This window comes from Lithobates pipiens, unplaced genomic scaffold, assembly GCF_037356315.1.
Source record: "Lithobates pipiens isolate NorthernLeopardFrog02 unplaced genomic scaffold, aLitPip1_a1.2 Scaffold_157, whole genome shotgun sequence".
NCBI lineage: Eukaryota > Metazoa > Chordata > Amphibia > Anura > Ranidae > Lithobates > Lithobates pipiens.
Window position 1 is genome coordinate 4,022,149 of NW_027507746.1, and position 24,139 is coordinate 4,046,287.

At 45.2% G+C, this 24,139-nt stretch overlaps 1 protein-coding gene across 9 annotated transcripts in view; it reads left to right on the forward strand.

Moving 5' to 3' along the window:
* LOC143981454 (NACHT, LRR and PYD domains-containing protein 3-like) overlaps positions 1 to 24,139 on the forward strand; it is a 176,944-nt gene that overhangs the window by 38,717 nt on the left and 114,088 nt on the right. For all 9 annotated transcript variants that reach the window (XM_077479302.1, XM_077479307.1, XM_077479308.1 and 6 more), the window contains exons 2-3: positions 16,096 to 16,163; positions 18,464 to 18,766. In XM_077479302.1, coding sequence (XP_077335428.1) covers positions 16,127 to 16,163; positions 18,464 to 18,766 — 340 coding nt within the window. In that variant the 5' untranslated portion in view covers positions 16,096 to 16,126. The remainder of the gene's footprint in view (positions 1 to 16,095; positions 16,164 to 18,463; positions 18,767 to 24,139) is intronic.

Consider the following 24,139-nt stretch of genomic DNA (forward strand, 5'->3'; position numbering starts at 1 on the left):
GCCACTGTACCGATCCTGTAGTGTCTTCCTTGAAGAAACGCAATGATCTACTTTGGGCACAGGATAAGATCTTTGTCCCTCAGGAAGTAAGGCCAGCAATCTTAAAGACTTTTCATGACCACAAGTTGGCCGGCCACTTCGGAATACGGAAGATGTCAGAATTGATTTCCCGTTCCTTCTGGTGGCCTGGTTGGAGGCGGGACTGTCAGAAATTTGTCACCTCATGCATTCCGTGCCAATGCAACAAAGGATTTAAAGCCAAACCTTGGGGATTACTGAGACCTCTACCTATCCCTGAACGGCCATGGGCATGGACTTTATTGTGGACCTGCCACCCTCAGAAGGGTTTACCACCATCCTGGTCGTGGTTGACCTTCTTTCAAAAATGGCCCACTTCTTGCCCATGATTGGTACCCCCTCTGCCTTGGACGCTGCCAATACCTTTTATTAAGGAAATAGTCAGACTCCATGGAGTACCTAACAGTATCGTCTCAGATAGGGGCGCTCAGATTACTTCTAAATTCTGGAAAGAACTCTGTAAGGCCTTGGAAATCAAGGTCTGTCTCTCATCCGCATACCATCCTCAGAGCAACGGTCAGACAGAAAGGACAAATCAATCTCTAGAACAATATCTCCGCTGTTTCTGTTCCGGCTCCCAGGATGACTGGTCTTCCCTTCTGTCTTATGCAGAATTTGCATAAAACAATTCTGTACACACGGCTACTAACCAAACACCGTTTTGGTCGAATTTTGGATTCCATCCCTCCTTCCTCCCCAACTCCATCCCTGAAACGTCAGTCCCTGCTGTTCAGGATCGGATAGTCTCTATCCAATCAAATTTTCAAAAGATTTGAGAAACCATGCAAAGAACTCAAGATGACTACAGGAAGTACTACGGCAAAGGGAGAAAGGAGAATCCAGCTTTTGGAATTGGTGAGAAGGTCTGGCTAGCCTCTACTCATCTCAAACTACCCTGCCCTTCACGTAAGTTAGGTCCTAGGTTCATAGGCCCATTCACAATCAAGAGAATGGTGAATCCTGTGGCCTTCGAGATAGACTTACCCAGATCATACAGAATACATCCGGTTTTTCATGTGTCTCTCTTAAAACCAGTGGTTCCTAGTCCATTTCCTGGAAGAGAGGAGCCTCCCCCGCCTCCAGTTGTAATAGATGGGGAGGACGAATTTGAAGTGGAAGCCATACTTAGCTGCAGAAAGTCGGGCAGACAACTTCAGTACCTAGTAAAATGGAAAGGGTACCCATCAGAAGACAACTCCTGGGAACCTTCTGGTAATCTTCATGCTCCAAGATTGATTAGAGCTTTTCATCAGGAACATCCGGAGGCCGCCCCTTGGGGGGAGGCACTATCAGGGAAGTAATTTGTATCAAATTCACCATCTCCCTGCGCAAAGACGCACACAAATTTGCCATGGATCGCCGCTCTGGTGCACGCACATTCGCATCCCTACTTGGAGGCGAGTGCACACAAGCACGCGCATAACGTGAATTCCCTGACCAGCCTATAAAAGGATCCTTAGCACACAGACAAGTTGCTGGTTTGTCTCAGCTCACCTGTGTTTCCCTGCTTCCTGTTCCTGTTTGCCACTTCCTGTTGTGACCCGGATTGCCTGAAGACTATGCTGATTCTCTCCTGACCTGACCCCTGGCTTGTTTAAATGGACTACCTGCTCTTAGCCTTGCTGTGCACTGGACTGATACCTGTGTTTGACCCTCGGCCTGCCTCTGGATTACTCTCTGTCTGCTACACTTAGCCTTGCTGGCTCCAGGACTGATCACCTGTGTTTGACCCTCAGCCTGCCTCTGGATTATTCTCTGTCTGCTGCACTTAGCCTTGCTGGCTTCAGGACTGATCACCTGTGTTTGACCCTCAGCCTGCCTCTGGATTCTTCTCTGTCTGCTGCACTTAGCCTTGCTGGCTCCAGGACTGATCACCTGTGTTTGACCCTTGGCCTGCCTCTGGATTATCCTCTGCACTTAGCCTTGCTGGCTCCAGGACTGATCACCTGTGTTTGACCCTCAGCCTGCCTCTAGATTATTCTCTGTCTGCTGCACTTAGCCTTGCTGGCTCCAGGACTGATCACCTGTGTTTGACCCTCAGCCTGCCTCTGGATTATTCTCTGTCTGCTGCACTTAGCCTTGCTGGCTTCAGGACTGATCACCTGTGTTTGACCCTCAGCCTGCCTCTGGATTATTCTCTGTCTGCTGCACTTAGCCTTGCTGGCTTCAGGACTGATCACCTGTGTTTGACCCTCAGCCTGCCTTTAGATTATTCTCTGTCTGCTGCACTTAGCCTTGCTGGCTCCAGGACTGATCACCTGTGTTTGACCCTTGGCCTGCCTCTGGATTATCCTCTGCACTTAGCCTTGCTGGCTCCAGGACTGATCACCTGTGTTTGACCCTCAGCCTGCCTCTGGATTATTCTCTGTCTGCTGCACTTAGCCTTGCTGGCTTCAGGACTGATCACCTGTGTTTGACCCTCAGCCTGCCTTTAGATTATTCTCTGTCTGCTGCACTTAGCCTTGCTGGCTCCAGGACTGATCACCTGTGTTTGACCCTTGGCCTGCCTCTGGATTATCCTCTGCACTTAGCCTTGCTGGCTCCAGGACTGATCACCTGTGTTTGACCCTTGGCCTGCCTCTGGATTATCCTCTGCACTTAGCCTTGCTGGCTCCAGGACTGATTACTGGTGTTTGACCCTCAACCTGTTTCTGCACTTTCTTTACCTGTTTTACAGACCTGCTGGCTACTTACCTTCTGCTCCAGTCCATCCTGCACAAGCCTTCTTCCAGACCTTCACACAAGTCAGGTATCCCGCTGGAGGCTTGTGCCTCTTGGTGCAACCCATTCCCTGTATCACCTCCAGGGGTGGTGTGTGCTGAGTCACAACAGCCACCGCTCTCTGCATCTTGGCCTCGGTGAGTACCTCTTTGCTGATAGGCTCATCCTTAATCCTGAATAATCAAGCATTGTCTAGGTGGGAATTTCCTGTTACCTATTGTTCCTATCTGGTGGCTAATTTGACTAACTCTCGGATGATACTCTATGATTGGATTAGCAATGAGTTAGCTCTACTTCATTATCTAAACCATTGTGTGATGTTTTGGGTAAATATTTGGGTTATTGTTCATGTGGTGATTGACCTATTTTTCAAGTGAATAAAAAAGTCTGCATTTTTGTTCAATAAAGTGTGACAGTTCTCATACAAGCTAAGTATGGTCAGCTATAATATCTGGTTCCTATGTCCAGAATGGAGGAAGTGGTATACTGGTGGAAGCCCCAAAGCAGGCTGCTGGACGGTTCCATCACAGGGGACATCCCCAAACTGTTGCCACACAGTTGGGAGCATGAAATTGTCAAAAATGTCTTGGTATGCTGACACCTTAAGAGTTAAGGGGCCAAGTCCAAACCCTGAAAAACAACAATACACCATAATCCTCCTTACACCAAATTATTTGGAATACTGCACAAAGCAAGGGCCATAAAGACATGGATAAGCATGTTTGGGGTGGAGGAACTTGACTGGCCTGCAACACGATAGAACACCTTTGGGATGAATTAGAGCAATATTGTGAGCCAGGCCTCCTTGTCCAACATCAGTGCCTGGCCTCACAAATGGTCTTCTGGAAGAATGGTCAAACATTCCCATAGACACCCTCCTAAACCTTGTAGATGGCCTTCTCAGAAGAGTTGAATATGTTATAGCTGCAAATGGTGGGCCAACTCAATATTGAATCCTACGGACTAAGAATGGGATGCCATTAAAGTTTTTTTTTTTCCATAACATTTTTTATTAGCAATAGAAAGAGAGAACAGATACAGCAATGTAAAGTGTGAGATGAATGAACCGAAAACGTGCGCATTCACGCTCTAATACAGAATACGTCTAACTGTGCATATGGTACAAGCAAGTCACAATAATAATCAAACAATTGGCTGCGGCTCCGATTGCTGGCGTTTACAACCGAGCAGAATATGTGAGCATGTCAAGCCCTATCTTACAAGATAAGGGATTAAAGTTAATAAGAGTATCAATCACATATACGCAGCGGAGATTTACCTTCAGTGTCTGTGTCCTGGTTCGCTATATCTGAAGTCTTGAAAAGATAGGTGTTATCACCTGTCTTAATAGGTTCAAGGGGCAAGGAAGGATATCAGTCTGTCAAGGTGGGTTAATCTTAGGGGGGAAGTCACTCTTTTAAGGGGGGGAATGGGGCATGTGGGGAGGGTCGGGAAGAGAGTGGGGGTGGGGGAGGGTGGGAGTTATCCAGGGGCATCGCCTTCTCGGCCCCCTCCACCGCAGCGGTGAGGGGGAAAGTTTCCCTTGGGGCCCCCAGCCTGCAGGAGTTTCCTCTGAGACCCCGTGAGGGGTAGTCCCAAGGTTCCCGATATTAATGACGGGAGTAGTGATGGCCGAACAGTTCGCCCGGCGGTCGTTTCGCGGCGAATTTCGGCCGTTCGCGGTCCGCTCGTTTTGCGGACTATTGGCGTCGTTCGCCCGGCGGACTTACGTGTTTAATGTGTAAAAGAACTTTGACCTATGAAGACACATCCATCATGGGGTACAGGACAGCCAATTGAGACATGACAGCACATGGACACTTGGACATTCCCCCTAACTTATAAATACACCCGATCCGGCGGCCATTTTACATTCCTTCTTCTGTCACTATAGGGAAAGGTTGCTGTTTGGAGCAGGGACAGATAAACCACTAGCTATTTGGTACACAAAAGTTATTTTCAGGACTGGTATAGGTGTTAGGTGTATATAGGTTTGCTGTGCTACTGATTGTTGCAGCAGCCTGAGTGTTTTTTTTTCTCAGTTTAGAGAAAGGGACAGAGCGCTGTGTCTGCTGCTATTTTAGGGACAGCCAGATTAGTTATCATCATCATCATCATCATTAGCTGTTACTATCAGGTCCACAAAAGAGCTATTCGAGTAACCAGTAATTGTTCCAGTCTCCTGTTTTGCCAGTTTGTATAGGGAAAGGAAGGAAGCAGTGTGTCAGGCAGTGAGGGTCAGTTTAAACAGTTGCTGTTACTATTAGTTCCACAAAGGTTCTTTTCAGGACTGGTATCAGTGGTATGGTAATAGGCTTGTACACGTATAATATTCTTTCTTCCAAATATAGAAAGAATATTATACTTGACTGCTGCCCTTCTGCTGCAGTCTGCTAATCAGTCACAACTCACTTGTTCCACAAAGCTCTTTATCAGGACTGGTAACTTGGTCTGTGTAGGGTGCTACAGTACATAGGGTTGAGTGAGGTACAGTCTGCTGTTCTGTAAGGACCGGTTTCGGTCCACAATAGATAGGGTTGAGGTGCACCACTGCTGACCGCTGCCCTATACTGCAGCAGTCATTCAGCAGTATAGGGACTGACGTACAGTCTGCTAATCAGTCACACACAACCTACTTGTTCCACAAAGGTCCTTATAAGGACTGGTAACTTGGTGAAGGGTGCTACAGTACATAGGGTTGAGTGCGGTACAGTCTGCTGTTCTGTAAGGACCGCTATCGGTCCACAATAGATAGGGTTGAGGTGCACCACTGCTGACCGCTGCCCTATACTGCAGCAGTCCTTCAGCAGTATAGAGACTGACTTACAGTCTGCTAATCAGTCACACACAACCTACTTGGTCCACAAAGGTCCTTATAAGGACTGGTAACTTGGTGAAGGGTGCTACAGTACATAGGGTTGAGTGTGGTACAGTCTGCTGTTCTGTAAGGACCGCTATCGGTCCACAATAGATAGGGTTGAGGTGCACCACTGCTGACCGCTGCCCTAAACTGCAGCAGTCCTTCAGCAGTATAGGGACTGACGTACAGTCTGCTAATCAGTCACACACAACCTACTTGTTCCACAAAGGTCCTTATAAGGACTGGTAACTTGGTGAAGGGTGCTACAGTACATAGGGTTGAGTGTGGTACAGTCTGCTGTTCTGTAAGGACCGCTATTGGTCCACAATAGATAGGGTTGAGGTGCACCACTGCTGACCGCTGCCCTATACTGCAGCAGTCCTTCAGCAGTATAGGGACTGACGTACAGTCTGCTAATCAGTCACACACAACCTACTTTTTCCACAAAGGTCCTTATAAGGACTGGTAACTTGGTGAAGGGTGCTACAGTACATAGGGTTGAGTGCGGTACAGTGTGCTGTTCTGTAAGGACCGCTATCGGTCCACAATAGATAGGGTTGAGGTGCACCACTGCTGACCGCTGCCCTATACTGCAGCAGTCCTTTATAGGTATAGGGACTAAGAGTTTTGTCACAGGGTGATTTAAAAAATGACAGGCAGAGGAAGAGGCAGGCCCTTCCGCAGGGGTGGTAGGGGTAGGGCAGGAGCACCAGCCTTGAGCCAAAGTGGGAAGTTGCAGAAGGTGCGTTCAATTACTTTAAAGGACGCACCAGACTTGGTTGAGTGGCTCACTCAGCCTTACTCTTCTGCACCCTCCTTATCCTCTCGATCTGCACCCTCTTCTTCACTCTCTGCTATGTGCACCCCCAAAGACACTACCACCAACAACACCACCACCACATACCTTCCGCTTGAGTCACAGGAATTATTTTCCGATCCATATCAAGAGGACATTTCTGATGCGCAGCCACTCTTGGTATTGGATCAGGAAGAGGAGGTAGCAACAACCGCTACTCAGCAGTCTGACGACAGTACCCAGATCAGCCCAAGGAGGAGGTTGGTCCCCGGTGTTGCTGCATACTCCGAGATCTCTACTTATAGCGGTGGGGAAGGTGACGTTGATTATGACGTGTCTAGTGATGTCACGTGGGTGCCCACAAGAGAGGAAGAGGAGGGGAGTTTAGAGGGAGATATGGACCAGCAGATAGGGAGGAGAAGCAGGAATAACTTACATTGCACAGGAGGGACAAAGCAGACTGCAAATGTATCAGGAGCGAGTCATCGACCATGTACGCTCACATCTGGCGCTCCCAGGACACCAGCACATGGCTCCGCAGTGTGGGCTTTTTTTAACGTGTCCGCTGCTGACAATAGCGTTGCCATCTGCAATCTTTGCAGTCAACGCATTAGTCGCGGTAAGCCCAACACTCACCTAGGGACGACCGCCTTAAGAAGGCACATGAGCAGCCATCACCGAGCCCAGTGGGAGCAACGGAACACACAAAGCCACACTGCAGGCTCTCACCGTCCAGCCTCATCTTCTACTTCTCCTTCTCCTCTCTCCTCACAATTGTCCTCCACTCCACCTTCCATCACGCCAAGCTCACATTTTTCTGCAAAAAGGCAGGCTTCCGTGGGCCTAATGTTCGAGCGTAAAAAAATGATGATGTCGGATAACCCTCTTGCCCAACGATTGACGGCTGGCTTGTCAGAACTCATAGCCCACCAACTACTGCCATATAAACTGGTGGACTCGGAGGCCTTTCGCAAATTTTGTGGCCATTGGAACACCACAATGGAAGGTCCCAGGAAGGAAGTATTTCTCAGAGAAGGGCATCCCAGAGCTATATGGCCATGTTCAGCGGCAAGTGAATGTATCTCTGGCACACAGTGTCGGTGCCAAGATCCATCTGACCACAGACACGTGGTCTAGCAAACACGAGCAGGGAAGGTATATCACTTTTACTGCCCACTGGGTGAACCTTCTGACGGCCGTCAAGCATGTAACCTGTGGCACCCGTGTAGATTTGGTTTTACCGCCACGGATTGCATGCAGGCCTGACTCTTCTTCTCCTCCTCCTACTCCATCCTCCTCCCTCTCCTCCTCAGCTGACTCCTCCTTTTCCGCTGCTAGCGTCTCTTCCGCTGCACCGCCCAAGCTCCCCAGAACCTATTCCACATGCCAGGTGAGACGTTGCCATGCCGTGCTGCGTCTGTTGTGCCTGGAAGCAAAGAGCCACACTGGCCCGGCACTCCTTTCAGCTTTGCGTTCACAGGCAGATCAGTGGCTAACACCGCTCAATTTGACAGTTGGTAAAGTGGTGTGTGACAACGGTGCCAATCTGCTTACCGCATTGAAACAGGGCAAAATCACGCACGTGCCATGCATGGCACACGTCTTAAACTTGGTCGTGCAGCGATTCCTTGTCAAATACCCTGGGGTCAAGGACATCTTGCGGCAGGCAAGGAAAATCTCGGCCCATTTCAGAAGATCTTACACGCCCATGGCTCGCCTTGCTGACATTCAGCAGCGACACAATCTGCCGGTCAGACGTCTTATTTGCGATTGTCCGACGCGATGGAACTCAACCTTCTATATGCTTGATAGGTTGCTCCAGCAGAAACGTGCAGTTAACGTCTACCTGTATGAACTCTGCGAAAGAAACGGTTCTGGGGAGCTGTTTTTTTTTTCATCGCGCCAGTGGCTGCTCATGCGCGACACATGCAGACTTCTGCGGCCATTTGAGGAGATCACCAAACTGGTCAGTCGCAGCCATGGCGCCATCAGTGACATGGTACCTTATGCCTTCTTTATGGAGCGTGCATTGCGTTGTGTCATTGATCAGGCTGTGGAGGAGCAGGAGCGGGAAGATGAGGAAGTCGCAATGCTGGATGAATTCCCAGGGGGGGCTACTCTATCTGAGACAAGTCAACAACAGGAGTCTGAAGAGGAGTCAGAGGAGGATGGTGCCGGGGCGGATGAGGAGGAGCAAGAAGAGCGTGCTTTAAACCTTTCTGGGATCCCTGTTGTGCATGGATGGGGAGAGGAGAATGAAGAGGACGACATTATCCTGGATGATGAGCAGGAGCCAGGCCACCACACCGCTTCCACTTTAGTGCAAATGGGGGCCTTCATGCTCCAGTGTTTTAATAGGGACCCCCGTATAAAAAGCATAAGGGTCAAGGACCAGTACTGGGTGGCAACGTACTTAGACCCCCGGTACAAACACAAAATGGCGGAAATGTTACCGCCGTCGCAGAGGGCTGTCAGAATGCAGCACTTCCAGGCCTTGCTTCGAGAAATGCTGCATTCTGCTTTTGCGTGCGCTGGCAGAGGAGCAATTCCCACTCCCAGAGAAGGATTTGCGGGTACCAATCCAACAGCGCCTGCAAGAAGAGGCCGGTTTGAAGATGTGTTGGTGACTTCGGATATGAGGTCATTCTTTCAGCCGACCCATCGACAGGTCTCATCCGGATCCAGCATCAGGGAACGCCTAGACCATCAGGTGTCCGACTACATTGGGTTAACGGCCGATGTGGACGCTCTGAGGAGTGATGAACCCCTGGACTACTGGGTGGGCAGGCTTGACCTCTGGCCAGAGCTTGCCCAATTTGCAATCGAACTGTTGGCTTGCCCCTCATCCAGTGTCCTGTCCGAAAGGACGTTCAGCACAGCAGGGGGGATTGTGACCGATAAGCGTACTCGCCTAGCTCACGACAGTGTTAACTACCTCATATTTCTAAAAATGAATGAGGCATGGATCTCGGAGGAATTCAACACATGTGACCAGTAGACCATGTATATGTCTATAAACAATTTTTTTAATCAAGCACACAGACCTTCTTTCTTCATTTGGCTCACTTCCTTGTCCCAAAAAAGCACACCGTACTATATGCCCCTACCCTCCTCTTTGAAGAGGTTGAGCGGTGTCATATTTCTACTGGGGCTGCTTATGAGGTGATCACACCATCCCTGTGCTGTGCTGACTTCCTCCTGGGGGTTCTTATTATGAGGGGATCACACCATCCCTGTGCTGTGCTGACTTCCTCCTGGGGGTTCTTATTATGAGGGGCTCACACCATCCCTGTGCTGTGCTGACTTCGTCCTGGGGGTTCTTATTATGAGGGGATCACACCATCCCTGTGCTGTGCTGATTTTCACCTGGGGGTTCTTATTATGAGGGGATCACACCATCCCTGTGCTGTGCTGACTTACTCCTGGGGGTTCTTATTATGAGGGGATCACACCATCCCTGTGCTGTGCTGACTTCGTCCTGGGGGTTCTTATTATGAGGGGATCACACCATCCCTGTGCTGTGCTGATTTTCACCTGGGGGTTCTTATTATGAGGGGATCACACCATCCCTGTGCTGTGCTGACTTACTCCTGGGGGTTCTTATTATGAGGGGATCACACCATCCCTGTGCTGTGCTGACTTACTCCTGGGGGTTCTTATTATGAGGGGATCACACCATCCCTGTGCTGTGCTGACTTCGTCCTGGGGGTTCTTATTATGAGGGGATCACACCATCCCTGTGCTGTGCTGATTTTCACCTGGGGGTTCTTATTATGAGGGGATCACACCATCCCTGTGCTGTGCTGACTTACTCCTGGGGGTTCTTATTATGAGGGGATCACACCATCCCTGTGCTGTGCTGACTTCGTCCTGGGGGTTCTTATTATGAGGGGATCACACCATCCCTGTGCTGTGCTGATTTTCACCTGGGGGTTCTTATTATGAGGGGATCACACCATCCCTGTGCTGTGCTGACTTCCTCCTGGGGCTGCTTACGGTGCTGCTGTCAGTGCTGTATATCACGGTGCTGGTGTGAGTGCTTAATGTCACGCTGCTGATGTCAGTGCTCTCTGTCACGGTGCTGCTTTCAGTGCTGTATATCACGGTGCTGATGTCAGTGCTGTATGTCACGCTTCTGATGTCAGTGCTCTCTGTCACGGTGCTGCTGTCAGTGCTGTATATCACGGTGCTGGTGTGAGTGATTTATGTCACGCTGCTGATGTCAGTGCCCTCTATCACGGTGTTGCTGTCAATGCTGTATGTCACGGTGCTGGTGTTAATGCTTTATGTCACGCTGCTGATGTCAGTGCCCTCTATCACGGTGCTGTTGTCAGATGCCTCTATCACGGTGCATGTGTCATTGCTGTATGTCACGCTGCTGGTGATCATCTCCTGCACCCTCTTCTTTGCCTACCCTGGTCCCTGACCTTCCCTCTCCTCCATTGCCTTCATGCGCTCCACAGTCCTGAATTGTCACAACAATTTCCCATATAAAAAAAGAATGCTTGTAGTTATCGATCCCAAATTCACCTCATACATGTGCTATGTCATTGGCCATGTGGTGGGACTATGTTTGCCCAGCTAATAATTATCTTGTGGCTGCAAATTTGACCTAAAGGTTTGAAACGTTTGCCTCCCATTGAAGTCAATGGGGCCCGCCGCGAACGTTTGGTTTCGCGAACGGTCGGCCTCGTTCGCGGTCCGCGTTCGCGAAACGTCCCGTCGGAAGTTCGTCCATCACTAGACGGGAGTAGTCTATCAGGGAGGGATTGTGTAAACCAACTTAATCAGCTATTGGGACAAAGAGGAATGTTAAGGTTCATCAAGGAGGAATATCTGTCCGTGGATTGAAAGTGGGTCCAGCAGGCCCACGTCTGAGCAAATTTGGATGGGGAATCTTGTGCTATGTGGATCAGCTCTTCCATCTCGGCTATTCTTCCCACGCATGTAAGCCATTCAGACACCGTCGGGGTATGATACGTGCCCCAGTGTGTTGAGATACATAGTTTGGCTGCATTTATCATATGGATCCCCAGGGATCTTTTGTAAGATTGTGTTGAGATAGAGGCATGGTGAAGAATGAGCCGAGCTGGTGTAAATTCTAAAGGGTATGTAGTTATCTGAGAAGTTATGTCACAGACCTGCGACCAGAATGTCCGAAGCAGCGGGCAATACCACCAAATGTGGAGAAGTGTACCTTTATCGGCTGAGCATCTCCAACATTTGTCTGATGTTTCAGGTTTGAATTTGTTCAAAAGTTCTGGTGTGCGATACCACCTGGTGAGTGTTTTGTAATTATTTTCCTGTATTGTGACATTAAGTGAGCCTTTATGAGCTATTGTGAAAATCCGTTCCCAGTCCGCTTCAGGCAGGTCAAGCCGCAGGTCTCTTTCCCAAGCTTGACATGCCTTCCCGTCTTTAGGGGAAGCTGATGTGAAAAGCATTGAGTGAGTGTAGGAGATCATATGTTGTTCTGTTGAAGATTGGGAACATAATTTTTCAAATGGGGTTAATTCCCGAGATAGACATGCAGCCTGGTTATTAGTAGATAGAAAATGTCTGATCTGGAAATAAGTCCAGCATGGGAAAGGAGGGCTATTTGGGAGATTGGGGATTGCAGTGCGCTCTAGCAGTTTGCCCGCATGGAAGAAGTGGCAGGTTAGGATTGTGTCGTGCGGCCATGTGTTTTTTAAAAAGTTACCGGACATACCCGGAGTAACCCGGATGACCGTGATATGGGCTTCTAGTAATCTATGAAAAGGAGTAGAGGATGGTGTAAGGGAGTTAAAGGCTTTAAGGAACGGGGATGAGAGGAGGTCCGCAAATGTTTTGAAGTATGGCGCCGAGAGGCCATCTGGGCCCGGACTCCTTACAGGTTTTAGTTGTTTAATGGCCTTTTTTAATTCATCCTCGGATAGGGGGTTGTCAAGATCGCGAGCCTCTTCTTCCGGGATGGGATTGGGGCTGTATTTGTTGAGAAAGTCTGTGATGAGCGTTTGTCTTTTAAGTTTACTCAATGGGGTGTCAGTTTGTTGGGGGAGATTGTACAGTCCTTTGAAGTATTATACGAATTGTGTTGCTATGTCAGTTGTGGCTGAGTAAGATTTACCCTTAGGGTCTTTGATGGTGTGGACGTTAGCGGTGGCCTTTTTGGTTTGGAGTGCTTTTGCTAATAACTTCCCACATTTGTTTCTTTGTTGCCATTAAAGTTTATGTGTGTAAAGGCAGGTGTCTCAATACTTTTGAAAATACAGTGTATGATTGATTAAGTAGTCTACTAAGTTCTATATGTTTAGATATAAGTGGGTGTAGGGTGGTAGAGTCAGGGGCCTATTTGTGAAGTGCCTCTAGGGTACAGATTTTATGGAGTAATGGCTCTATTGCAAACGATTTTGCTCTTTTCAACCTGGAGCCATGTTTAATTAATATTCCTCTCAGTACCCATTGAATTGGTTTAGGGGTTGGGTCTCATATATTAAACTTCTGAATAGCTGCTTCAATATCTGTTTGTACTAATGAGTCTCCTAAGATCGTCTCATTCAGGGGCCAGAGAGCAGTCCGCTTATTAGTATTTTAAGGTAAAATGAGGTGCTAACTGGGAAATGATCTGACCATATATGAGAACCAATGGTTGCTATAGGAGACCGGCTCAAGGTGTGATGAGATGCAAAAATATAATCAATCCGACTATAGGAAGAATGTGCTGCTGATTCATAAGTATAGTCCTTGATGGTTGGATTCGGCATACGCCAAATATCTATCTGAAGCCTATGGAGAATAGAATGGAGATCTGGGAAGGGTGCTCTACTTTTCCCAGAGGAGGAGTCCGAAAGGGGATCAAATATATAATGAAAATCTCCACCTAATATTATGCATCCCGAGGCAAACTGTTCTGATTTACTTACAATGGAGAGAAAAGAAGAAGTTTGACCTGTATTGGGAAGGTAGAAATGTACAAAAGTTAATTATAAAGCGTACATATAAGAAAAAGATGGCGGCCCTTAGAATCAGAAATGATTTCTATCACAGTGGAGAGTACAGAGACATGAAGTCCTATAACGACCCCTTTGGGTTTACTATCCGGCAATTCCTTGTAAACCAATGTTTACTGTACAATAACAGGTGGATATTTGGGGGAAGAGGACTCCTTAAATGAGTTTATTGTAGAAAAGAACATATATTTCCTGCTGATGCATATTATACAAAATTTGGGACCTCTTTTTTGAATTATTAAAGCCCTGAACATTCCGGGTACCCATAATAACCTCAGATATCTGTTAATTTAAAAAGATTATTCTACATAGAGAGATATAAAGATTCGACGAAGCAGTCGCCGCAAATGGACATTTTTGGTCAAATGCTCTGCCCATAGGCTATAGAAGAATTATAATGTTGGTTGACTAGTATTAATAATTAATAAATATAATTATTACTAGTGTCATACAACATTAGAATTCTACTATAGCTTGTAGGTGGAACATTCGACTGGAAATGTACGATTGCGGTGTCGTACAGTTTAGCTGCTCCGTCAAATCTTAGAACATCAAAAAGACGCCATAAGCCTTCAATGACAGATTCAACCTTAATTATTTCGGATTTGCGGACAAATGCATTTTTTAATGGAACAAAATAAATAAAAACAAATTTTGGGCGTAACTAAATAAATGTATTTTTTGGACAAAAACGAAATTCTGAAACAAAATATTTCAATGTCCACATGTCTAGTCGTAAATACCTTAATACAGATAAATCTTAAACAGTTGGGATAGTTCTGAAATTTCAGCATGTTTCATAACTTCCATATTAATAATAGCACAGCCATAATATGGACATATTTAGTTTCCTCAGATAATTTGTAACATTTCAAGTCCAGTTACCCCTATGTCAGATTATATTGGAAACCACTGGTACCCCTTATTCCTCCTAGCTAGGGATGAGCCGAACACTCCCCGGTTCAGTTCACACCAGAACATATCGAACAGGCAAAAAATTCTGAAGAACACACGAACAACGTTAAAGTCTATGGGACAGGAACAGAATAAAAAAAAAATGTCCCACAATGTAAATCCATGCTGCCCGACGAACCGAAGAAAAAAGCCGCAACCATTTCACATCCATGGTAGGCTCCTGCCGAGTGACGCTTCTCCTGGATGACAGTTCTTATATAACTGAGGGCGGGGCCACCCGGCGATGTAAACAGGTGACCCCACCACTCTGAAGCCATGGGGGCTTCCTGGAGGCTTCCTTACTCCTCTGGTCCCCCGTGTTCCTCTGGTCCCCCCCGTGCTCCTCTGGTTCCCTCGTGCTCCTCTGGTTCCCTCGTGCTCCTCTGGTTCCCTCGTGCTCCTCTGTTCCCTTTGTGCTCCTCTGTTCCCCCTCCTCTGCCCCCTCCACTGGTACCCCCACAGCGCTCACCTCCTCCCCCTAGTTGTGCAGTTCAGGCTGAATAAAAAATGTGATCCTCGTCATGGAGAAGCTCATAATATGATCTGGAAGGCAGCTACACAAAGTTATAAAATATTCTTCCTTGGTACCCATTCTCCTGGTCTTTCCTTCCCCCGCTCTCCATCTAGATTACCTACGGCAGCAGACAGGATGGATAGTGGGGGAAGGAAAGACCAGGAAAGCGAGTGCCGAGGAAGGTTATGTTATAACTTTGTGTGGCTGTCTTCCTGATCGTATGATGGGCTTCTCTGTGCTCAGGATCATGTTTTTATTCAGCGTGCACTACATGACTAGCCAGGAACAAGATGTGAGCAATGCAGGGGTACCAGAGGAGGGGGACAGAGGAGTGGAGGGGGGCATGTTCTGAAGAAGGGGCAGAAACTGGCGTGGCAGCTGGGTCAGCTTTGACAGGTATGTACTGATCCCTAAATTTTATTCCTGCAGCAGTTGAAAGCTAGCGGGAGGTAAAGGAGGAGAAGCGGCCTTTCAGCTGTTGCAGGAGGATCAGTACCAGCTGCAGCACCCCTCTCAATGCCCCCTAGTTTTGGCCCAGGCCAGGAACATTAATAGATCATGAATAATTATAATTATAATTATATTAAAAAAACCTTACATATCAGTATACTGTGCAGTATATTCTGGGCTGAAGGACACAGATCCGCCCATTAAAGTGTCCTGTACACCTTTCCTGACAAAGTGGCCACTAAAGAGACACAAAATTCATTAATGGTGTTTAACCTTTTTATGAACAATAATTACCGACCTTCCTGAAGAATCCACTTGGAAGCATCTTATTATTGAATGGAGGTCTCTGCTGATCACATATCGCTTCTATTTTGAGGTCTTCTCCTATTTATCACCTGACCTCTCTGTAGACATCTTACTGGCTGATCCTTTGGTGCTGGTTAGTACCAGTCTTAGCTATGAATGGCACAGATTTGTGGAGGTAACACCTAAATCTATGAGTCTGTAAAAATTGGGGCCCTAAACAGGGTGACATTCCTTTGTGACCCCCGAGATACTAATCAGATGAATGTTGGAATGAAGTTATTTATTGACCATCATAGTTATGGGCTGTAAATGACAGAAGTCCATTTCAGATCAAAAATAGACAGCCAATCGTTATTCACATAAGGAAGCAAATTCCTGTTTATTGCACTACAAATGAGTTTGTTATTGTTTGGTCTCCTTCCAGGTGAAGTCATCTCAGGTCATCTTCTGATGTCATGGCGACCTCTTCCTCCTCATCCTCCTCCCCACAAGGTATGACTGCTGATCCTGACCATCCTTTCCAATGTTTTCCTCCATCTCACATCTCCAGAGATTGGAATTAGATGATAGGACATCTCATGTCTCCATAGTCTGGACATTTCCTGTAGACATCTGGTCAGTCCACCCATTAGAAGAGTTCAGGAGCTTTTCATCAATTCCACCATCACATTCCCGTGTCTTCAGATTTTATTTATCATTGATGGAAATGATGGTCCAGTGATTCATAATGACTGGAGGACCCCAAATTTTATGGATATTTGTATAGTGGTCGGGGGAATCCTTTGTCTATAATCCTAAGGGGAAAACAGCCCCGTGTCACATGACACATACTGCTGGGAGATTTGGGGGTAATCAGAGTTCTTTGTTCACACTGATCAGACACATCATTATTCAGGGGGGAGAATTCTTAAAGGATTGATAGTTTATTTTAGTTAATTATGAAACAATCAATAAACATAATGTTTAAAATCCCTACATATACATTAGGAGGTCTATATATACATAAAAATATTATGAGCTTGTGTCATTTCTACAACCATCACTGATAATCCCTGTAATTTGTCTAACAGGTTTACTTCCTATAATCTTCACCTCAACCAGTAATATATGACATTATGGCCACTAGATGGAACTGAAAATTATAGGAAGTAAACATATTACACACATTATGTGAATTATTCATGAAGGTAATTATTTTAATAAATAGCCCCCTAATATTTTTTTTGTTTTTTTTTATAAATAGCACCCAATATTCATCTGAGATGTAACTTACCACTATGGAGGCAATTATGTGAGATTACCACAGTGAACCCAATCTCTCCATAGGATAATGGACATATAGACATATTGGGAGATAATTTCATTTCCCTTCCCTTCTATATGCTCTTTATAGCATTGCCAGCTGCCAGTACAGACTTGCAGTGCCTTGAAAAAGTATTCATACCCCTTGAACTTTCCACATTTTGTCATGTTACAGCCAAAAACATAAATTTATTTTATTGGGATTTATTATGCTAGACCAGGGATTTGCAATTAGTGGACCTCCAGCTGTTGCAGAACAAGTCGCATGAAGCATAGCAAGACTCTGACAGCCACAAGAATGACAACCAGAGGCAGAGGCATGATGGGACTTGTAGTTTTGCAACAGCTGGAGGTCCAATAATTGCATATCCCGGTGATAGACCAACACAAAGTGGACATTAATTGTGAAGTTAAAGGAAAATGATAAATGGTTTTCAAAATGTTTTACAAATAAATATGTGAAAAGAGAACCTTAGTGAACAAACAGCATCATGAAGGCCAAGGAACACACCAGAGAGGTCAGGGATAAAGTTGTGGAGAAGTATAAAGCAGGGTTAGGTTATAAAAAATATCCCAAGGTTTGAACATCTCACAGAGCTCTGTTCAATCCATCATCGGGAAATGGAATAAGTATGGCACAACTGCAAACCTACCAAGACATGGCCGTCCACCTATACTGACCAGCCGGGCAAGGAGAGCATTCATCAGAGAAGAGCCAAGAGACCCATGGTAACTCTGGAGAAGCTGCAGAGATCCACAAATGGAAGAAGGTGCTCTGGTCAGATGAGACCGAAATTGAACTTTTTGGCCTAAAAACAAAAGCTATGTGTGGCGGAAAACTAACACTTCACATCACCCTGAATACACCATCCACACCGTGAAACATGGTGGTGGCAGTATCATGTTGTGGGGATGATTTTCTTCAGCAGGGAAAGGGAAGCTGGTCAGAGATGATGGGAAGATGGATGGAGTCAAATACAGGACAATCTTAGAACACCTGTTAGAATTTGCAAAAGACTTGAGATCGGGTGCGGAGGTTCACCTTCCAGCAGAACAACGACCCTAAATATACAGCCAGGGCTACAATGGAATGGTTTAGATCAAAGCATATTCATGTATTAGAATGGTTCAGTCACAGTCCAGACCTAAATCCCATTGAAAATTTGTGGCAAGACTTGCAGCTGTCATTGCAGTGAAAAGTGGTTATACAAAGTATTGACTCAGCATAATACAAATCCCCCTCCCCCACACTTTTCTCATATTTATATCATTTATCATTTTCCTTCCACTTCACAATTATGTGCCACTTTGTGTTGGTCTATCACATAAAATCCTAATAAAACACATTTACATTTTTGGATGTAACATGACAAAATGTGGAAAATTTCAAGGGGTATAAATACTTTTTCAAGGCACTGTATCTGCTGTCATCTGTCGGAAATCCTCCAATCAGGATGAATGTTTATGATTTCTGATTGTTCTCTCTGCAGGGTCGGCTCCTGGTGTCCTGGGAAAGGTCCCACAAACCCCCGGGGATTTTATCATATATTCTCTGGAGGATCTGAATACAAGTGACTTCAAGAGATTTAGGAACAAATTGTCTGATTTCTCCTATGGAGATACACAGCCCATCCCCCGAGGAAGACTAGAAAATGCAGACTGGATCACCACCAAGAACCTCCTGATAGACACATATGGAGAAGAAGGGGCTCTGGATGTCACCATTCATGTCTTTGAAGTCATCGATCTGAAGGGACCCGCAAATAAGCTCAAGGAGAGGAGAGCACAACATGGTGAGTTCCCATCTATAATGTTTATTTCATACCAATTCCTGATCAATATCTGTGTGAGGAAGAACCAGGAATGTCACCCAGGGAAAGCCAGTGACCAATCGGGAGCTTCCAACTGCATTAACCACTTCCCACTCACAGTACGCAAATATGAGGCCTCACAGAAGTATACATACAGAATCCATTATATAATGCATTGTATACATACAGGATGCATTATATAATACATTGTATACATACAGGATCCATTATATAATACATTGTATAAATACAGGATGCATTATATAATACATTGTATACATACAGGATCCATTATATAATACATTGTATACATACAGGATACATTATATAATACATTGTATACATACAGGATACATTATATAATACATTGTATAAATACAGGATCCATTATATAATACATTGTATACATACAGGATCCTTTATATAATACATTATATACATACAGGATACATTATATAATACATTGTATACATACAGGATACATTATATAATACATTGTATAAATACAGGATCCATTATATAATACATTGTATACATACAGGATCCATTATATAATACATTGTATACATACAGGATACATTATATAATACATTGTATAAATACAGGATCCATTATATAATACATTGTATACATACAGGATCCTTTATATAATACATTATATACATACAGGATACATTATATAATACATTGTATACATACAGGATCCATTATATAATACATTGTATACATACAGGATCCATTATATAATACATTGTATACATACAGGATTCATTATATAATACATTGTATACATACAGGATACATTATATAATACATGATATACATACAGGATACATTATATAATACATTATATACATACAGGATACATTATATAATACATTGTATACATACAGGATCCATTATATAATACATTGTATACATACAGGATACATTATATAATACATTATATACATACAGGATACATTATATAATACATTATATACATACAGGATACATTATATAATACATTGTATACATACAGGATACATTATATACTGTAATACATTACATACATACAAGTTACATTATATAATACATTCATAATATATTATATAATATGCACACAACAAAAAACAAAATTGCCCATGGGACTTTTAAAGAGTACACCTCAAGACATGAAAAGCAAAAATTGTAAATTATTTATTAACAAACATTTAAAAACCACATGTAATACAGAAAGAAGAAAATATATTAAACACCAACATATTAATACATTTTACATTCATGTAATAAACCTTTCCATGAAACCTGGACATGTCATGAAATTCACTGTCAATAGTCTGGGATGGCTCTGTTGGGTCTCGATGTGTTTTGTGAGAAGAATCACGCTTCTTCGGGAGAAGCACAGACAGGTGCCTGGAGATCAAAAGCACAAATGAATAAACAGATGAAAAAAAGGGAAAGGGAAAAAGGGGGAGGGGGATGGGAGATGTGCCAAACATTTTCATATATAATCCAGTATGTTCCACTTACAATTGATGGAGAAATCCTGGCCTACTGGCATCATATAGATAACTGGTTATAGAGTGGTCCAGAAATTGATGTATTCGGTTGGTATACAACCCCAAATTTTTATATAAAAAAATACTTCAAAACAGAACGTCCATAAAAGTCAATGGATAAATACATAAAATGCCAACCATGCCACCAAACTTCCCCCGGGAGCTGTGTGAGGGCAGGTAGATGGAAACCAGTGGGAAGCAACCAGGAACCGGAGCCTGGGCGAAGGATTTCGATCCCACCAAGGGAAATGCCCACACCTAAAAAATCAATGAAATAGACCAAATTAAAAATCTAACCAAACAATAAATATGACTAGTGTGACTAATGAAAATAAATGAGCATGAAATGGTGAAAGTGAGTGTAAAATAAGGGTGCCTATGTGCTACCGTGATAAAATCCAAATCATTATATGATACCATGAAATGGATTCAAGAAATAAGATGAAATAAGATATACAAAATATATATTTTTTTTCCATGAAAATTTTTATTGAAAGTAACGAGAATACAGCTTACTTGACAGTGTTATAGAAGCGATTGTTATTACACAAAAAGAAAATAAGGTGAGCATAACATTTATCCAGATCAAAACATCAAGTCATCCATTTAATCACTCTGTGGTTTGAGGCAAGAGGTCCGCAGGGATATATTTAAAGATGATTAGCTAGCAGTATAAAGCCTTTGGGAACGTGTTAGTCCTACACAAGCTACGCCTCGTTTGGGATAGGTTCCTTGACTCATTCATTTGTAGGCCTTTTAAATGTGGGGGTGTTCCCGTGGCGAAAGATTAATTGTCATTCTCGCCTCAATCGTCTTAAGGAGTAAAAGCTTCACCTAGCCTATATGATTCTGGATAAGGTGTTCAGCTTCTAATTGGGCTTAGTGGTCTTCAGGAAGATCACAAGGGGGGGTTAGTAAAGGGGGGTGAAGTGGGTGGGGGAAGGGATAGAGAGGCATAGAGGGGTAAGAGGAGCGGAACTGGGGGTGTGGAGAAGGTCTCAGCTCATCTCTCTCTCCCTCTGTAGGGGTAGGTGTGAGGGAGGGGGAATCAGTTCTGCGACTCTTCCGTGGTTTGAAGATTCTACACTTTGGGCATGTGTTAAAGGGGTTGTTCGGTGTAGAAATGGGTCCTCCAATTTAGGGTTTGGTGACTTCCGGGGGCTTACTTGCCTTGTACTAGGGGTGGTCAAGTCGTGATATTCTGTTGTTGTTAGGAAGTGGGTCCAGCAGGCCCATTTTGCAGAGAATTTTGTGGGAGTGTCATTCGCTATGGAGATAAGTCGCTCCATTTCTGCTATTCTGTCAATCATAGTGAGCCATTCTTTGATAGTCGGCGTGTGCGGCGATCCCCAATAAGTAGGGATGCATTGTTTGGCGGTATTCACCATGTGCATGGCAAGTGACTTTAGGTAGTGTGTTGTACGAGCGCAAATTGGGTAGTGCAGGAGGAACTGGGTCGGTGAAAATTCCAGGGTAAGTGTGGTGACCTTGGTAGTGATATGGAGGACTTCGGTCCAGAACGGTTGAATTATGGGGCAGCCCCAGAAGATGTGTCACATGGTTCCTTTCACCGTCTGACACCTCCAGCATGTATCTGGGTGGTCTAGGTTATATTTGTGAACCAGTATAGGGGTACGGTACCAACGCGTCATGATTTTATATCTGTTTTCTTGTGTTGTGATGTTAGCGGAACCTTTGTGTATTGTCTGGTATATTTGTTCCCAGTCTTCACGGCGAGTGACAAGTCAAGGTCTCTCTCCCAAGTTGAACATGCCTTGCCAGCATTTGACATGACACTTGAGAATAGCAGGGAGTGCGTTACCGAGAGAAGGTGACGTTGCGGGGTATCGCCTTGGCATAGGGATTCAAATGGAGATGTGGGTCTAGAGACCTTGAATTTCCTGTCCATCTCATTGAGGTAGTGGGTCAGTAGTAAGTAGTTCCAGGGGGAGATGGGGGGTTTTTCGCTGTCGGAATGTAGTTTATCGTAGGGTATAATTTTCCCTTGAGCAAAGAAGTGGCATATTAAGGCATTTTTGTGTGGCCAGGACTCGTTCAGGAAGTTCCTGTGTAGTCCAGGTGGGAAGTCTGGGTTTAGGTGAACTGGAGTAAGAGGACCAGGTGTCGAGGAGAGGAAAGTCACTTTGCAGGACTCTCGGAAGCTTCTCAATGTTGGATCAATCAAGGGGTGTGAGAGGGTATTGCTTGCGATGTGTTTATGAGGAATCCATGGTAAAGTATGTAGTGGTAGTGGGGTAAAGGAGGCTTCCAGGTGGATCCAGTCCTTAATGCCATTATGGATATTCCAATCTACTATCCCAGTGAGCTGACAGGCCCTATAGTAGTTTCTTATGTCGGGGAGACCTATCCCCCCTTTAAGCTTGGGTAATGATAGGTGTTGATAGCTGAGTCTGGGTTTTCGGTCCCCCCAGAGGAAGCACGTACAGAGACTCTTGTAACTTGAAGAAGGTGGTGGGTATGTGGATAGGTGCCGCTTGTAGAATGTATAATAGGCGGGGTAAGGCATTCATTTTTAATATGGCCGCTTTACCAAACCAGGAAAAGATGGGTTTGTTCCATCGTTTAAAGTCGTTAGTGAGGTTTTGTAGTATATGGAGATGGTTTTTACTGTATGGGCCTTTTAGACATTATGTGAGCTGGATTCCCCAGCAGGGACTACCTGAGTCATGTTATATGGTCCTCCTTCCACTGGAAGGGGAAGTTGCTTTTGCATTGGGCTACTACACTACTGGGGAGCGATACATTTAGGGCATGGGATTTGGAGAAGTTGGTCTTGAGATTTGAAATTGAAAGGGTACCACTGCTGTGAAGGTATCCAAAGACGCATTGGTTGTGAGCCAAAGGGGGCAGGTGATTGGGAGGGAGTCCATTCAAAAGATGTCCCCTGGAGGGCCACTTGGGGGATACATAAGCAATATTAAAGGCTGAATGTTTCCATATAACAAATCCCACGATGGGGAAAGAGCCTCAGGGTTCTGGACTAGGGCTCATCAAAAGCAAGGTGGTTAAAAAGATAACAATAATAATAAAAGCAAGAGACAAAAAAAAAAAAACAGGGTGGGGAGAGGGTTGAAGGTTGAAGGACCATAGCCTGAAGGCAGTCTGGGGTCTGAGTCAAGGAACACTGCCAGATGGGAGAGTTGTCACAGAAGAAGCATCAGGTGGAGGGATCACCCATGTAGAATAACGATCCCTGCGAGCCCGCCGGGATCTGGGTGATGAGGCAGCATTATAGGAACGGTAGCTCTGGTGGGTGTCTCGGTCGTTCCTAGAGGTGGAGGGAGAGTGTCTCCTACGGTGCCTGGAGTTCAGTGCATCCATTGGTTCCGGGGGGAGTCAGCAGCTTGGGATGCGTTACCTCTGAAGGCGGAGTACCAGTCGGGTACCGTTGTCACCGGGATCCCCAGAGCATGGCAAAAGTGGGGAATGTCTTCAGGTACTTTTAGGAGGGCAGTACGGCCTTGTGAGGTGACGGATAAGCAAAATGGACATTTCCATTTGTAAGTGATACCTTTCTCTGAGATGGTATCACTTGGTCTCAGGTCCCATCTGTGCTGGAGAGTGATACCGGACAGGTCTTGGTAAATTTGTACCTGGGTGCCCTCATAGAGGAGTTGCTGCTTTCCCCTTGCCTGCTTCAGGATCTCTTCCTTGATCTTGTAGTCCACCAAGCAACAAATAATGTCCCAGGGGGGGTCTCCCTCTCTGCCATTTGGACGAAGGGCACGGTGTATTCTTTCCATGGCAATGGTGGATTGTGGCGGGTTTTGAAGGAGGTCATTGAAGATGCCTG